General features: G+C 36.9%; 1 protein-coding gene across 32 annotated transcripts in view; it reads left to right on the top strand.

Annotated features, from left to right (window-relative positions):
* The window catches only part of znf740a (zinc finger protein 740a), a 28,617-nt gene extending 12,221 nt beyond the window's left edge, over positions 1–16,396 (top strand). For 9 of the 32 annotated variants that reach the window (XM_024269089.2, XM_024269097.2, XM_024269088.2 and 6 more), the window contains 13 exons: positions 325–408; positions 758–841; positions 2,584–2,667; positions 3,257–3,340; positions 6,109–6,192; positions 6,527–6,610; positions 6,916–6,999; positions 7,360–7,443; positions 10,002–10,085; positions 10,460–10,543; positions 12,552–12,635; positions 13,017–13,135; positions 13,415–16,396. In XM_024269089.2, the coding sequence (XP_024124857.1) occupies positions 325–408; positions 758–841; positions 2,584–2,667; positions 3,257–3,340; positions 6,109–6,192; positions 6,527–6,610; positions 6,916–6,999; positions 7,360–7,443; positions 10,002–10,085; positions 10,460–10,543; positions 12,552–12,635; positions 13,017–13,135; positions 13,415–13,588 (1,217 nt within the window). In that variant the 3' untranslated portion in view covers positions 13,589–16,396. The remainder of the gene's footprint in view (positions 1–324; positions 409–757; positions 842–2,583; positions 2,668–3,256; positions 3,341–6,108; positions 6,193–6,526; positions 6,611–6,915; positions 7,000–7,359; positions 7,444–10,001; positions 10,086–10,459; positions 10,544–12,551; positions 12,636–13,016; positions 13,136–13,414) is intronic. The other 23 variants (XM_036211881.1, XM_036211880.1, XM_036211878.1 and 20 more) reach the window with 16 other exon arrangements.
* Positions 16,397–18,456: the final 2,060 nt, after the last annotated feature.

The raw sequence follows: 18,456 nt of genomic DNA, 5'->3' as shown, positions 1-18,456 counted from the left end.
TTAAACGTCTTCTACATACTTATTTAAAGCAATGTCAACAAGTTTACCTGGATCAAAACAAGTAACTGCTTCAAAAATTCAGATTTAAGCACAAAGAGATGTATCCAGACATGTGAATAAACTATAAAATACTCTGATTTTTCCATGCAGTGACTTAACTTATTCTTTATAATTGCCAGAATGCTCACAAATTCTAAAGAAAAATCAAATGAAATGTGTGCAAGGTTGCGTAGATGCAAACAAAATGTATTTATAGGTTATAGTTGATGTTCATGTGTTGAAACCTTAATTATCTGAAGCTAATATTTATATTTATATGTGTAGGGGTGAAGCCATACGCTTGCTCCATGTGTGATATGAGATTTTTTCAACGATACCACTTGGCGAGACACAGCCTGACTCACACGGGTATGGGTTCATCCTCCTATATTATACCCAAATACCCATTTTAGGTTGATTCCTCCCTGGTGTTTAAGTACAATTACATCTTTTTTTTAGGAATTTAAGAACCAGTTTTTATGCTTAAGGGCAGTGTTTTAGACTGTTTAATTATGTTTTGCCTGTGAAATACTCTTAAAATGTTTATAGAATCTTAAATTAGACTATATTAAGCCATTTGTATGCATAGGTAAGGATAGTCTTAAGATTTTTCCCTGTATTTCTGTCTCTCTTTTTGGCATGTCTGGATACATAAAATGAGTGTGTCCTGTTAAGTTCCATGTGTTGTTTTTTAAAGTACTTTGCTCTGTCTGTGCAGGGGTGAAGCCATATGCTTGCTCCATGTGTGACATGAGATTTTTCCAGAGATACCACCTTGCAAGACACACTCTCACCCATACGGGTAGAAGTTTTATTTATGCCTCTCGACAAAAGCAGCAGTTGTTTGTCTTTTGTTTTCACTGCCGTGCTTGCCTTTGACTTGATTACAGCTTAGGGTGCTTTCACACTGAGCTAGTCCTGCAGAGCTGGTTTGCATGAATGCTATTGATATCCCAACTTTAAATAAATTAGTTTACCATAATTTCTGGACTATAGAGCCCACCTGAATTTAAGCCGCACCCGCTCAATTAAAAAAGAATATTGTGGCTATATAGGTTGCACTTGTTACCTGGGGTATTTACACTACAAACTGTCTTTTTAATCGACGTCCTGCCGCTCTGCCATGACTGACATTAAGACAATAACACGTCAAAAATAAACTTCAACGTGTGATTGAGATTTTATTGAGTGGAATAATGAATAGTGCAATTACTTGTAGCTTGTAAATGAGTGATTTTTTAATACTTTTCAAAAATGAGACGGAAGATGAAAAGCGATCATCAGGGAATCTTCAAATGGACAAAGAGGAACAGGTGCCGCTTCAAAGCAGTCATCTGAAGACTCCAACTGTAAACGGAAAGCCTAACTGTGAATTTTTGGGGGGAGCAAAGTGAGAACGAGTGGGGACCTTTTCATCTATGCCAAAGACCAGCATCGATATGAAAAGTTTCGGTGCTACTGTATCTGTCAGGACTCTGAATGAATGAAGAGGTCGAGCCTTCTTTTATTTTGGTTGTGGAGCAACAGGATTTATTTTTTTTCAGTAACTGCTAATTTAAGACAATCCTGGTACTAGTTTTTGAAAATCCTCCACCTCTAAAATAAAATATTAATCGGTCTCCTCATTATTGGATTTCTGATAGCTGACAGGTCCTCTCCACCTGCCACAGCTGGATGTGCTGATCTAGATTTGTCATCCACCTAATTTCTAAAATAAAGATTGTTTTTGTCCAGAAACTGCAAGTGACTGCCATATACTATCTTTCAATCAATAAAATCTCATTCATAGAATAAAAATAAAAGCAAGTTTATTTTAGACGTAGTTTTATAACGCTCTTCATGCTTCCATTTGTTCCAAGTCTGTAAAAATCTATAAATCATTTTTAAGTTCAAAGCATGTGGAAAAATGTAGCAGCTAATAGTCTGGAAATTACAGTAATAGTCAACTCCAACTTCTTCAAAATTCTAATATTTGTTAAATCCTGCTCAGAAAGAAGAGAAAAAAATGGAAAAGAAAACTTGTTAGTGCAGTTTGTTTCCTGGCTGTGAGTAAAAAACTCCCTTTACCACATTCGATCATTTTTACCAACTCAACATTTCCATCTTTTTTTTTAAATAAAGTTTGCTTTTCTTTATTCACTTTTTAGGCATCCTGTTTTTTCAGTCAAAATGTCCAGCATTTGCATCCTTTTAACTCCACAATTTGAGAACAGTCACGTCCGCATGACCAGAAACCCTTTTTTCAGAAGAGAGGACAATTGTTGGTTTGCACCAGACTATCCCAGTAAAAACACATTAAACTTTAGTCACAGTGTGAAAGCACCCTAATATAAATATAGTTATTTCTCCACATTTGTCAACTTATCTCATTGCTTTATGTCCAAAAGCAATGTACTACTTTATATGAAAAGTGCTTTATAAATAAAGATTGATTTAACTTGAAAATACTTAGCCATGAAAATGAAGACTTTGCTGTATTAACTAGTGTATAACCGTTCATGAGAGCCTTTGTGTTCCCTAAAATTTGGTATTGTATACATTTAGGGGTGAAGCCATACGCTTGCTCCATGTGTGACATGAGGTTCTTCCAACGTTACCATTTGGCGAGACACACCCTCACACATACCGGTATGCCTGCATTAATTGCTCCTTTTAATTATCCCTGTAATCCATTTTTTTATTTATTCCTCAGATCCTTTATGTTTTAAGCTGTCATCATTCATAGCTCAGTTTCCTGCTAAATCAAATCTATAATAGAATTTTTAGGCTTTGTTGGAAAAACTGTCCGCTGAAGAAGTGAGTCTGTCAGTAACCTTGATTTCAAGTAACTATAGTGGCAATTTTGCTGGTTTTCTTTCCCAATATTGGAATGCATTACACTTAAAAGCATGTCGAGTGCAGACATCTACAGTCTGACGTATTAGCCTTTCACAGGCAAAACTTTACTGTGTCTGACTAAAAAAAAAATCAATTGAGATTTTTCTGATCGTTTCTCAAGAGTTTGATGCTGGAGCATCACAGTGTGGACCAAACAGCACCAGTTTTTGACTAATTTGATCTCTGAAACTTGACCTTTTAGGTGTAATGCCTAACATTTCATTTATGCAGCATGATAGTAGCACGAAATTTAGAATGTTTATTTATTTTTTATTATTGTCTGTTTGTTTTTTTAACATCACAAGTGTGTTGAAGCCTTAAACACTTTTGTTTTGTTCAGGTGTGAAGCCGTATGCTTGTACCATGTGTGACATGCGGTTTATTCAGCGTTACCAGCTGGAGAGACACAGTCTTACCCATACAGGTATGTCCTTGTGTTTGTTTTCTTTACCTTGTATTATTATTTTGTATTCTACATCTCGGCTCTGTCGCTCCCTGACTTGGCTCATGCATGCGCCTCAAAATGATCCTTCACTTGGCTGCTTCAAACTCGAGTTTGTGTCGCTTTCTGTTGGTCTGCTGGCATTTCATACTTTGTTGTCGTAACGTTTTGTTTAAAATGTGCTCATGTGAAAGTACCCGTACCTTACTTTGTTTTTGAAATGACATGAATACCAACATTTGTTTAGTTCACAGCTGCAATTATAACACCAGGATACTCCTCTGGGTCAGGTCCGATCTTTGTAAAGAAAAGGAAAATGCTTGTTGTCTTTCTGTCAAACCAAATGCAAGAGATTTTTGTTTCCACATTAAATTTCACCCTTGAATAAAAATATTAATAAGTGTCATAAATAGACCTGTAAAATGTTTAGTGAGTTTTTTTTTCTGATCAGGACATACTAAATAATAACAAATTAAAACTAGTTTGGTGGAAATTTTAAGTATGGGCATCACACATCCACATTTTCTGATTTAATCCGTGAGATGATGTTTATCCCAGTTTAGTCCAAAAAAACGTTCCATCCATGAATCTCCTTTTATAAAGGCACGTTAAGTGTTTTGTTCTTATACATTCAGTTTCTGTTATAGCTGCTGAATTTGAGACATGTTAGGTTACGGTCACATATCCCAAAATGCCTCGGCACCGCAACCTAAATGCAAGTTTTTCAGCAAATTTGGCATTTGTAATGGGGAAAAAAATGAAAAATTCTGTTGTGATTGGACGATTTTTCTCAGTGGCCGTCCAGGCACATTCTCGCGGTGGCACTTGAGTGACATGCGGGGATGATGCCAATACCAAATCAAGCGACAGCTGACTGGCAGCCCGACTGCCACCCGACTGCCTACATTTATGATCACCCCCAACAATTTTTTAAAAAGAATTAGGCAGCAGCATGAAATCTTGAAGATTCTGCTGGTCCCTCCTCCTTGCGCTGTGACAGTTGTACGTGTGACTGTAACATTAGCTTACATGCTAAATGACCATATTTTGATCTATTGTAACAGCAATCCCTTTTGTTTTGTTTTTTTCTTTTTTTAAAATTACAATTCTGCCATTTTTATCCAAAAACCTACGTCGTGTTCTAGAACATAGTTTCTGCAGAGTGGCAGTAGTTCATTGCAAATTCGAGTTGTGGGCGGGACTGTTGAGGTGGACCAAGTTTCTGTTTGAACACTGTAAATGTTGCTCAGTCCCTGAACACCCTGACAGCTTGTTTTTAAAGTTCCTGGTAAATCTGTAATTTAATTTGTTAGATCTTTAGTACCTCTAACCTTGTTTTGAATTGTGTTTATCTGTGTTTGGGAAAAGTTACAAAGAAGATAATGTCGACAATTTTTTTCCTATTGTTTGAAGGAAACTTCAAATTCTTGCGAGAGATTTGATCATAATGAAGCTGGGTTAAAACCTTATAATAGGAATCCAAATTTACTTAGAAAATGCAGTTTTTATTTTTTTAAATCCATTAAGTAATTTATGTAGTAATGTATTTTTTCCATTCAAAAGAGCAGTTTTTAGTTAGTTTTTAATATAAGAGATTGATACATTTAAAAAAATGCTTAATTTAAATCACTAGTTTTGTGAAAATAATAAATATTTAAACAAATCTATAACTTTTACATAGAAATGTGTCCTTGATTTGTGTTAAATTGTGGTTTAATTGGATTGAAATTGAATTGATTGTTGGTTGACAGTGATCTCCAGCCCCTTGCAACCTGAGGAAATACAAATTTAATGGTGTCTGTTTGGAGAAAAGTAAATTTTCTTCCTGGGTGATGTATTTAAGGCTCCGTGAAACTTTCATCAAAACTGCTTTGAATTGACTCTAATTGGGATTAAAAATGTTTGCATTATGGCATTAAAGTTTTACAAGTTTGCAGAAACTGAAGGAACCATTTTTTCATCTGTGCCAATAACAGGAACAAACATCTGCTTCCTGGAATTTCCCTCAGACTTGCACTTTTCCTAAAAAGTATTTGATAAAAAAAAATGTATTCTTTGACAAACTAAAGAAAACCTTACAAATGTGAACATGACTGCTCACAGTCCAGTTTTTGTGTCATTTCACATTCAAAGTAAAGGTGAGGACATTTTAGCCTCTGTTCAAAAATGCTTCATGGCAAGGAGATGGTAGAGGCATATTTTCAATCTTTACGTTTTCTCATTGCATCATTTTCTAAAACGATGGATGTTTTATGGTAGTTTTATTGTCATTGTGGAAGTTTTGAAAACCCCCTTTTGTTGAATGTGAACATGTGAATTAAAAATCACTGTATACATGTCTGTTAAACGTAGTTGTTTGCCAACTGCCTTAAATTGTCTTAACTTCTGCGATCAGCGTGATAAAATTAATCAATTTAAAGTGGATATTTTTGATTTATTGGCTTTGTGGTGAAATTTGTTGTTGTGCTTGTTGGTATGTTTCTAGTTTATTTTTTGTCTGTTAGTTTTAGTTATTTTTTGCTTTCTTTTAAAGGTTTTTTTTAAACTGAGATAGCTACTGATGAGCTTTAGGTGTTGAAACTGTAATTTCTAATTGGAATAGCAGAGCGTTGAAAACTAACTGGAATTACCAGTTGCAACAAAGCGCTGATAAGTGCAGCTAAACTTTACTAAGCAATTAGTAAAGTTTGACGTTGGTCATTTTTGGCAGTTGAGTTGTTTCTGCTAAAGCTGGTACTTTGTGTGCGTAGGGGTGAAGCCGTACGCTTGCACCATGTGTGACAAGAGGTTTTTTCAGCGCTACCACCTGGCGAGACACAGCCTCACTCATATGGGTATGCGTCTGCCCACCTTACCCATGTCACTCAGATCAGACCATTGTGTTAAAGACAGTCCTGTTCATATGTTGTCAAACACTTTTTAACTCAGTCGCAGGATTAGGATGCAGTAACATTAATATACTTATTTATTACTGTCATATTTAATTTCTAGTTGTATGATTTTCATTAGATGACACCATAGTTTATGTATTTGAGAGGATTTATGGACAACTTATGATCTTGTTCTCTCATAAGCAACTATGACATTGGTTATTAACCACAGATATCAACTGAAATAAGATCTATAACATTTTAAAGGGAATATTTGGTTATTTTGTGTTGATTTTAGGTGTGAAACCTTACGCTTGCACCATGTGTGACATGAAGTTTTTTCAGCGTTACCACCTGGCGAGACACAGCCTCACTCATACGGGTATGGGTCCGCACCCGTGACCATCAGTGTCATTTTGTGTTACATATGTATACTTGGTACATATATGTAAATATTGGCTTAAAAATATGTGAAGTTATTAGTTTTTCTATATTTTGGGGAATAATCTGTTTTTTTTTTAAGTTAAGAATGAAACTTCAAGACAGAATTCTAATGTTTTTTGATTATTTTCAATGTAAATTAATCTAGTATTTGTTTAAATTGGCGGTTTATGTGGTTAATAACCAATTTTTTTATTCCTACGAATAAACATTGTTAAGCAAATAATATTGCTACTTTGCATTTAGGTGTGAAACCTTATGCTTGCACCATGTGCGACAAGAGGTTTTTTCAGCGCTACCACCTGGCGAGACACAGCCTCACTCATATGGGTATGCGTCTGCCCACCTTACCCATGTCACTGATGTCTAACTGTATCAGGGTATTGTTAGCGACAGTGATCAGATTATGGTATTTAATGCACATTCTGTCCAACTGAGCAGAAGATGATCTTCATGTCCTAAATGATCAGATAAATCAATCAGTACAAAAGCATCATCAGCTCATGTGATGTGTTAAGTTGTGGATTTAAATCAGTTTGATGTGTTTCTTTAACCAAATCTCAATTTGAAATATTGGTTAACAACCCATCAATTCCGAACAGCCATTTGACATTTAATTGCTTATTGATGGATTGTGAACACAGTCTGCGCACAAAGTTTGAGAATAATCACATAATGTTCTGCGTTTAGGTGTGAAACCTTACGCTTGCACCATGTGTGACATGAGGTTTGTTCAGCGTTACCACCTGGCGAGACACAGCCTCACTCATACGGGTACGCCTCAGTGCACCTACCCTCACATGTCCAAACCACTCCCAATAAACATTAACTAAAACTACACTCTTAGTCAAGGATACATTAGAAAAAATGTTGTTGAGGTTCAAATTACATTTTGAATTTAAAGTCCCACTCTGATCATCTTTTAATGTATTTTCAGTGTTCCTAGTGGTCTTTTTATTATAATTATGCTGTTTTTTAGCCAAAACTGCAGTTTTCTAAGACATAATTTCCGCACAGTACCAGTAGTTAATTGAAAATTTGCCTCTTGAACTGTGGGGGGAACTGTTAGGGGCAGTAAGCCTATTCTCATTTTCCATCATCCCTTTGGTTACATGCCCTCCCGCTAGCTTACCAATATTGACTGTATAAGACAGGGTCCAGATCCACATGTGGCTCTTTTATCTCTCCATGGTGGCTCCTTGGCCAAACATAAAATAAGTTAGGGAGACTGCTGATCCAGCCATGTTGACTGTCTGATTCAGCAGCTCTCTGCTAATAGCTGCCTAACCTAGACTACCTAAAGAAAACAAATAAACAAAGCTCACAATCTAAGACTACCAGGGTCCAACCCCAAACTAAAATAACAAAACCCAGCAGTGTAAGACTGCTGAGGGGAAAAAGAACAAAAATAAATGAATACAAGAAAAATAAAATAGCATTTCTTTAAAGTAAGGATTACTTAATTAGCATTTCTTTAATTTAGATTAGTTAAATGTGTTTTAAAATTATTGCTGAGGTGCACAGAGATGATAAACTTTGTAGTTTTTCACATCCCTGCTGACCTGAAGACTTCTTGTTTGCTCTCCGCTGCCTCCAGAATGAACAGATTTTAAATTCCAATCAAAACTTTGATAAAAAGTTTGGTCTTTTATGAGTTAAAAGCGATGTTATCTTATGCTGCACAACAATAGTTACTAGCTACCCAGAGCCGCACTGAGATGATCCTGTTTAGTACAGAGCATGTTTTTTAAGTAAAAATAAAATAACATTTTGAGAGATGCTAGGTTATTTGTACATTTTTGCTTTTGTTCATGCCAAAAAATTACAAAATTCATATTTATTATTAAAAAAAAAGAAAGTAATGAATGCAAATCCAAATTTCTTAAAGGCTAAAGTAAGACTACTAGGTTTTGATCAGTAAAAAAACGAGCCCAAATGGCTCTTTAACTATGAAAGGCTGCTGACCCCTGGTATAAGTGAACTGGACTTAGCGAGTTTAACTGGTTCGATTTTGATGCCCTGCATTGAGTTCTAGTGAATAAAGATCATGCTTGGACGTTGAGTCAGTTTTTTTTTAATCCTTGTCCTATCCTAGGTATGTTTACATTAAAAGTGGGGTCATCTGGACGTCACAAGACGGCACGCTGAACTTTTTTTCCAAGGATTTTTTTATCTTCACTGGCGTCCGTGGCAGACATAAAATCCTGTCCACCTTTATCATGGGAGTGATCACACATCAATGTAAGGGTGGGTCATCAGGACCCCATAAGAGAGCACAAGGGTTAAACTGGTTAACGGAAAACATACTTTACACTGCTGTCCCAAATTTTGCTCCATGTTTCCCCCTAACGGTTGAAAAATGCACAAAAAGAAAGAAAAGTTAACATAAACATCCATGAAAAATGGTGCAAACCTTGAGGAGTTCCCAAGAAATGACACACAAGCTCGTTTAAGGCAAATAAAAAAATAAAACACAAACTATGGAAAATTGTCGCTGCGCAATTCCTAATTAATATTCTAGTTGGAACAAACTAACAATCAATTGAACAAATAATATAGTTGCAAAGTACTGACACAAGGAGGAGCACGTCTAAGCGTGCATGCTCATTCAAATGTTTACAAACCAACAACTGACTCTGAATTTGGTGGAATTCAGCAACTGAAACAAAACGCCTGTTACACGAATGTAGCCCATAAAAATGACTTACTTCTGGTTCCAACCAAATTAAGTCAGTTCATCCGCTATTTTTACCCAGTATTTCCATCACCGAACAGGCGTCCTCAGTAAGACATGATTGGTCTGTGTTGGCTAATTCTACTTCTACGGTGACCACTTTCCAATTATTAGTGAACTCTTTAGAAGGCCACACCCCTCACACTAAAAGCAGATTTAGAAGAATCTGTCAAATGTTTCTAAAGTTACTGAGGCACCTGATTGGACAGTTTATAAATTGCGATAAATTTTCTTTATGTCCATCATAAGAAAAATGCCACAAGAACATGTTAAGAATGCCATTGTCATTGGAGTGGGTCTTTAAAAGCTTGAAAACCCAACAGCACACACCCTAATATCTAAACCTCCTGTTTCTTTATAAATATAGTCTGAAATGCATACAAAAATAGCAAACACATGTCTTGCAAGTTCTATTAAATTGTAAATTAATTGGAAAATCTTTTGAATTGGATGATCAGTTGTGAAGTATTTCTTTCCATTTGCAGTATTTTTGTTTTCCTGCATGTGTTGGTCAATGTGTGGTTAATAACCAATAGCTCAGGTGTTTATTGCATAACAGTGGAAGTAAAGTGATATAATATTGCTACTCTGCGTTTAGGTGTGAAACCTTATGCTTGCACCATGTGCGACAAGAGGTTTTTTCAGCGCTACCACCTGGCGAGACACAGCCTCACTCATATGGGTATGCGTCCGCCCACCTTACCCATGTCACTCAGATCCGCACCAACGTCTTATGTGACAGGTTTAGGTTTTCTCATCAGCTTTTGTTCATTCAGTGTATACTTCTGATACATATTTAGTCAGATTTTGGCTCACACGCTACACTATGAAATCATCAGCTCATCATGAGATGTGTGAAGATGTGGATTCATAGTTCAGGTAACACACGTCAAGCCAGGATTTATTTTTCCAGCCTATTTTTGTCAATTTTAGAAGTTAGAACAAATGAAAAATGGTTAACAACCCATCAATTGTAAACAGTTAAAAATGTTTGATAAATTGTGAAAACCAGAAAGCCAAATTCTTGTAAATAATATATTGGTGCTCTGCGTTTAGGTGTGAAACCTTTTGCTTGCACCATGTGTGACATGAGGTTTGTTCAGCGTTACCACCTGGTGAGACACAGCCTCACTCATACGGGTACGCCGCAGTGCACCTACCCTCACATTCTATACAGAACTCTTTCAGGGTTTTAGTCAGTAAACGTTTACAAATCAATACCCCAAAGTTACTTTATGTCGTAGAAGAAAACATTTCAGTTACTTTTACTCATTATTCTTTGCTACATAAAAGATGACAGCTTTAGGAGTCCTCAGTGTGCCATTGTGAAAAGCTCTGACTGACATGACCACTTTATGAAGATGAAAGCAGGTCTCAAATGGTCCTGCTTGGACAAATTTTGAACACTTCTGATTCCATAGTTATTATTTGAGGATTTATAACTGAAATATGTTATACAATATATAACAAAATATTATTTATAACATAAATATTTAGAAGGCTCTTATTATTGTTAAATCACTGTTTCTGAATATTCTAGATTCAGTTGGAAACGGTTAATTTCAACAAATCAAACAAGAATAAGTGTTTAAACAAGACAACTAACAGAGGTTTATATCCACACAAATACATATCAAACACAGGATAATCAGGCGAAAATTGACTGAAAAATACTCATATGTAAGTAATTAATGCAATTATTACTTTTACAGGTAAATCAAAATATTTGATCTTATATTTGTCAAAAATGACATAAGAAATAAATATTTATAAGAATTTAAAAGAAATATTGCATTTTCTCTTTTTTTTAATCCTTTAACACTGGAGACGCTGCCATTGACACAAAATAAAACAAACTGTTTGAACTACTGTAACTCTTTGACTTTGAAAAGCAGCTGTAAAGCTGGGGTATCTAAATCCAGGCCTCGATGGCTGGCCTCCTGCATGTTTTCCAGAAATCCAGTCTTCTCTCCTGTTGATCACATGGATCAGATGTGTTTGGCCAATAAGGAGCTTCAATGGCAGTTATGTTGGAAAACACGTGGGACACTGTCCCTTCTGATACTCCTTCTGTAAAGTGTTACAAATCAGTGAAAAACTGCTTTTATCCTTGTCGTAATCCAATTACATTTTAAAATTTTGAAGAGTTATGGTAATTCAAAGACTTTCTGAACACTGGAACTCTGGTGTCAAAGGGTTAAATCATAGAGCATTTGAAACATCTAAACTTTTGTTTTTATTATTTTTACATTTTACAATTCCTGTATTTGCTTTTAATTTGCCCTTGCATCCTCTTGACCACCAAAGGAAAAAAATGTCCATATTTATTTAATCCACCAAAAACTACAATTCCCAGAGCCCCGCCCCTTCACATTCAGCATAATTAAAAAGCGCCAAATGTCAATTGTAGATATTAAAATGAGGGAATTCAGTAGTATGCAGTGATTGGGGGAAATCTGAAAGGACAACTTTTCGTTGTTGGTAGTCAGGGGGATATTACCTAAACAATAAAGTATGCAACCTCCTGGTTGAGTCGTCTGGGCCTTTGAGATTCAGAGCTAGAATCCCAGTTTTAGTTTTTGTTGTAATTTGAAGCCAAAATTTAAATGTACAGCCTAAATCATGTTTTTTTTTCTTTGTGTGCGTCATTAAGTTTGTTGTCTGGTCGCTGATATTGATCAAGTCTTAACATTTCAGTATTGGTAAACGTTGACCCCATAATGTAATACATTTAGAAAATATTTCCAAAATTATGTTTTTAATATATTACACAAAACTAACTTCTAAATTCAGGCTTAGTCTCTGTTAATATATCATTTGTGTAGTACTGCATTACTCTTGATCATTTAAATAGTAAAAAGTACATTTACATTAAAAACACACCTTAATTGATTCAAAGTCATTTTATGTTTTAAATATGTTGAATAGATTTTTTAGTTTTTAGAGTTACAACAAAAGCATTTTCTCTAAAAACTGCATTTCAGACACCAGCATCACCTCTGAACCACATCAGTGGAGAATGCAGGTCATTTCTGTTGTGGGAGGAGTCAACTCTCCAGATCTTTTAGTCATAGAGCGAGCTTGAGCTTGAACTTGTCTTTCTTGCAGCTGTGGGCGTTAGGGCTAATATGTTGCTCTGTGTGTGTAGGGGTGAAGCCGTATGCTTGTTCCATGTGTGACATGAGGTTTATACAGCGTAACCACCTGGAGAGACACAGCCTCACTCATACGGGTATGCGTTCCTCCCCCGGCGCCCCTCTGACCCAGTCGGGCGCCGTCGCTTACGGGATAACAACAAACTCGAGTTTGGATTGTCACGTCATTTGATGGGATGTTGAACCAGTCTAAAAATAAGAAAACTGAACCCAGTTTGTGGGGTGACTGTGATGTAAAGATCTGGGCCACGAAAAGAAGAAACTCCACTCTGATCTACACATAATGAGTTGATGAAGAGGCCTTTTAAATCAGAGCAGCGAATCTTTTATTTCCTGTTTGTTTTTTTAAGTCTTGCAAATTCATTCTGGAGTGAAAGATTAGTAGAAGAAAGTGACACATTCTGATGGCAAAAGGCTCTAAAATTGATGCATTGACTTTGTATTTGTATGCTCTTCAGGAGAGAAGCCATTTGCATGTGACATGTGTGACATGAGGTTTATTCAGCGCTACCACCTCGAGAGACACAAGCGTGTCCACAGCGGGGAGAAGCCTTATCAGTGCGAACGGTGCCAGCAGGTATGCTCAGAGAAGTCCACACTTTCACATCACTTGTGTGTAAGCCTTGACGATCAAATGATAACGATATATATCAATAGAACTTTATCTCGATAAAGGAATCAGTTTATCGCAACACATTTCTTTTTTGAGCCACACAATGTTCAGATTTGACAAATATTTGGTGATATACATCGTTATTGCAAGATATTAAAAAATAACTATTGAAATATTTAAAAATTCCAATACATGTAAATGTTTTGCTAATTGTGTAATTTTGTGTAATTGTGTCTCTTGAAGAACTTTTCACGCACAGACCGGCTGCTGCGACATCGGCGGTTGTGCCAGGGTCGCAGCGTAGCTAAAGTAGAAAACCAGCCATGCTGTGAGCCACGCCCCTACCCCCAGGAGGCCCCACCCGCACCCCCCACCTGGAGTCCCCTGCATCCACCTCCAGGACGGCTGGCAGTCTGACATTCCACCCTCCCTGCATCCACAGCGCCACCGCCGACGGGACGAGCCACAGGGTTTCCTCTTTCTCAGCTCTGGGCCGAGTGGAGTCGCATTCTCGCTCAGCCGGACGCCGCATCTCCATTCTTGGAATAAACGATGAACTTTTAGGGGTTTTTTTTTCACTTTTTACTGTTCTTTTTTTTAACATGAAACTTCTTTGTGATGAACAATGGTCCTGTTTTATACTAAATTTGCCCCCTCCCTCCACAAAATAATCCACATCTGGCAGCAATCCAGAAGGACACCAGGTCATGTTTGCCTTGATTTCTTTTGAAAAAAAAAGAGGCTTTTAGTGGGAGGGGTAAAGTGCTACAGATTTTTTTGTAACAGAACTGTCAGTGCAGGTCAGATTTGATAAAACAGATTTTCTGTTTTAAGCTAGAAGTTAAAGATTAAAACATTTCACTGTAGAAATAATACTTACGGCAACAACTGTGACCAAAACAGGCAGGAAAAAAGGTCCAGTTTATTTCGTTCTTTGGTGCATTCACAATGAGACGTTAGTTTCCTCTTTCAGGTTGAAAATCCAGCCTAAAAACCCTCCAGATTCAGTCTGTTTCTACTGTAAAGGGAACCAGAAATCTTTATCAGTGTTGGGATTTGTTTGGGACAGAAACCTCAACACTTGTTCCAGACATCATTAGGTATGTGTTACTGTCACTTCAGCTCTATACATACGTATAAATATATAGATAGATATATATACAACCTATATAAAGAGAGACTTCCAGTGTTTTCATCAAAAGTCGTCTCTTCTGTAAATCTGTGGGAGTGGGATGCAGGGAGATTTCTGAACGTCCCACCATGCCGTTTGTACAGATTGTCACATTGTGAGATTAGCATTCGTATACAAAATATTGTGGCCTTAGTATGTTTTTTTTCCTTTTTTAATTTTTTTTTATCTTGGGTTCCCCAGATGCCTTTTTAAAATCTGTTTTTTTTAAATATCATTGTGAATCAAATGCAAATACTCGCTTTTATTTCCTCTGTTTTTGAAAACTGCTGACGCAGGTGGCTCTAAAATGGACTAATGAGTTCTTCTGTTGAGGTGTCCACTTTGTGATAAAATTACTACTATAGGTCATTTTTTATCGCTAACATCATCACAGTATATAATGCTAAAAGGGTTCCTTTGGAGGAGAGGGTGGTGCTGGTGCAGTTCGGCTTCCGCTCATGCTCAGTCAAGAACTCTGCGACACAAAGAAAATGCCTCGTCATCCAGATGTGCAGTGGATGTGTAAAAGTTGTCATTGGGTCGAGCCGTGAGTGACGTGGTTGTGGGGAAGGAGGATGAACTCTCTGACGCTGCGACGGGTTTTCCAGCCTGAAGGCAAAGAGGTGGCTAATGCTGTTGGTGTTCTCAAACTTGATCCTTTTTGTCACAGTTACACTGGTGTCCATGGCCTAAAAGGATCCATGGTGGGCCTCATGGGTCCATTTTGGGTCTTAAGGATCAACTCTGGGTCTCATTGGTGCATCTTGGTTCTGAAGGGTCCACACTGGGCCTCATCTTGAATCTGAAAGGGTTAATCCTGGGCCTAAAGGGTCAACGCCGGGCCTCATGGGTCCATCTTGGGTCTGAAGGGTCTACGCTGGGCCTCGTGGGTCCATCTTGGGCCTGATGGGTCCATGTTGGCCCTCATGGATCTGTCTTAAACCTAGAAGGTCAATGCCGGGCCTGATGGGTCCACGCTGGACGGGTAGGATGTTCCACAGGCTCCTTTTTGTTTACCGGACCACATGAATTTCTTGGCTCCATGTTCAGACTTCCTTAAGGATTCTTGTGGACTCTTCATCCCTTCTAAATAAGCATCAGAGTACTGCGATAATTGATATTTTACCAAAGGTTTTCTAGGTCACTGGTCCTGGTTTTTTAAGACGAAGTTGTGGAAATGCGCCACTTTTATTCTTGAATCTGTGGGAACTAAAAGGGCCAAGTTTGAGAAATGCAAAATGTCGCTTTGGTAACACTATTCCCATCCGTGGAGGGTATGAGCACATACGTTAAAATGGCGAAAGGGCAATACAGTATATAGTTCCTGTCACTTGTTAATAACTTTTTGTCATTTATTAGTTTTTAGTATTACCGACATTGTTGAAAGGAGCTCGACTCCTTTGATCGTTTCTTATAAAACAGACGTTTTCATTTGAGCTTCCAGGGCGACTTTGTCTGGAGCTTTTTTGTTTTGTTGCATCATGTTTTGATGATTGTTTCAAGGACCTTTTTGTTTTTTATTTTGACGAAAACGACACTGGAGTGAAAAGAAAAGACAAAAAAGAAATGGATTTTTTTTTCCTTCATTCTGTACTAGGTTTTAGACAAAGCCTTCTTCCTCCTCAACCCAACTAAAGAAGGCGAACAGAACCATTTGGATCAGTACAGTTGGGAGCCCAGTATGTTCTGTACTTTTGACATTAGAGGGCGTAGTACTGCAGGAAGAGATTTTCTTTCTTCTACAAAGTCCCTGGTTTTTGTAGTAAATTAAACTGATATTAGGTGAACAACGGCATAACAATAGCTATCACAGATTAGTTGTCTTCTTTTTTTTAGTCTTGCATGCAGTTATGGTCCTCAGTTAAAATAGGATCTTGATATTGATTATTTTGTGTAGGAAAATGAGTGCATAAGAACTTCCTAAAATTGTTTCAATGATTATTGTAAAATGGGCTAACTAATATGTACCCTTGTGATCCAAGTAGTTTCAACTGTATAAAAAAATCAGAGGAGAGGCTTCTTACTATTATGCTAAATAAAGAATTTGTAAAGGATTTTCTGTTTTTTATTAAAAGTCTGACATGTGATTCTTTGTTAAATTACAAACCTTTAAGTGTTTTTTTGGCTTAAAATGTGATATTTTAACTACATAAAACAGTGTAAACATAATTTGGACTACATATATTTGACATAACCAGTCAAATTGATTTCATGAAATGGAAAACATCTAATCAAAAAAAGAAAATATTAATTAATCCTGATCTAAAGAAATTACATTGTAGCAAAAGGTTTGACTTCCATCAAAAACATTGTTCTTAGAAAAATTTTACGTTTTACGACATCCTTATTCTAGTAAATCAATTTTTACATTTTGTGAATATATTTTTTTATTTTATTCAAAAAACAAATGGAAGTGCACTTCACTCCCACATAAAACATAAAAAACAAAACAGGAAAATACAGTAAAACCATCAATGAAAGAGAAAAGCCTTGAAAATTATGAACAAAAAACGAAAATATTAAAAGTGATTACATGTTTGTTTTTTCACATTTTAAAGAGACAAAAAAGGCTTTTGTGGTGTTTTAAATTATCTTTATGGGGGATTATAGGAACTGAATCTGCTGATTGGATGATCTACTGTAAAACTGTAGATCTGAATAACCTCTTGACCCTAAAGCAAAGAGTTTTAATACCCTTAAAGTGGATCCTGAAAGACAGTAGCTGTCAGTGGCGTTTAGAACCGTCATGGAATAAATCATAAGTATTCTAAAGGTGATAAAAACATAAGATTCTCTCTGGAAGGTGTTTTGATCGGGTAAATAGCATCAAGAAAGACAGGAGGACTGTTGTGTTGTTAACTTTATAATCCATCAAGCTTTATTTGTAGAAGACTTTTCTTACTGCAATAACTCAAAGTGCTTTACATAATAACAGTTTCCAATTTAAAAATCAAAAGCAATACCTTCATACACAATAAATACATAATAATGCAAAATAAATAACATATTTAACTTGAGTAAAGTGCAACACTTTTTTTAGCTTGAAGATCCAAGTCCAAATGAATTTCAGTCCAAGTTTAAACTTTTTATCATGAGCTCTGATCAGTCAGTAATGTGTTCATTAATTACATATAACTCTACCCTGTTCTCCTGGTTAAAGTACTTCATTTGTCATTAAAAAAAAAACCTCTTATAATAAAAAGAAAAATGGAGGATAAATGTTTTCTGCAAAAATATAAACACACCACCAAAAGTCAATGGGCTCAAATTAAGGACTTTAATATTCAAAAGTGCAAATTAATATTCACAACCGCAACTAAATATCCACAACCGCAACTGAATTGATTTACAACCGCAACTGCATGTTCACACATAAATCAAGCGTCACCAAACCGCAAAATGAATCCTGAAGAAAAAGATGAGTTTTTTTACGACATGTTCTCGTCTCTATACCGAACTCTGTGCATGCCCCGTGTTGGAGTTAGCAATAGCTAGCTTGTCAAAGTAGCAAACTCACATGGTCAGAGACATATGACTGAAAAAAAATGAAAAAAACTGATTCTTACCAGGAACAGATGTTTTGTCATGTCCTCCGGTCTCTGACTTTCCTGTTACGGTCACAAAACAATAATAAAAGGATCCCTTCCCCCTGACGAAAGACAGCTGCAGTGCAGGCAGTGCAGCAGATTTTCACAATAAGAATCTGCCCAAACTACTTCCGGGTTCCCCCCTGTGTCAAAAACGAGATTACGGAAAACCAAATCGAACACTCGTCCGATTTTCGTTTTTCCGTTTTGGTGCGCAAAAGTATTTCTAGGCTGCAACTCCTTCAGCAGTGACCCGGCGTGAGGTGGACCTGCTGTTTTCAGTCGGGACACTAAAGACTTTGTTGTTTTTCATTCTCAGATTGAAGTTGTTTCTGGAGTGTACCACTCTAATGTTCCTGAACTTGGATTCATTCATTCATCTTCTTGACCGCTTTTTCCCTTTCGGGGTCGCGGCGTGCCGGAGCCTATCCCGGCTACTGAAGGGCGAAGGCGGGGTACACCCTGGACAGGTCGCCAGTCTTTCTCAGGGCCTCAATCACACACACATCCACTCTCACATTCACACC

Source organism: Oryzias melastigma, linkage group LG5 (genome assembly GCF_002922805.2).
Source record: "Oryzias melastigma strain HK-1 linkage group LG5, ASM292280v2, whole genome shotgun sequence".
Lineage (NCBI taxonomy): Eukaryota > Metazoa > Chordata > Actinopteri > Beloniformes > Adrianichthyidae > Oryzias > Oryzias melastigma.
This window is presented reverse-complemented; position numbering and strand designations above follow the sequence as displayed.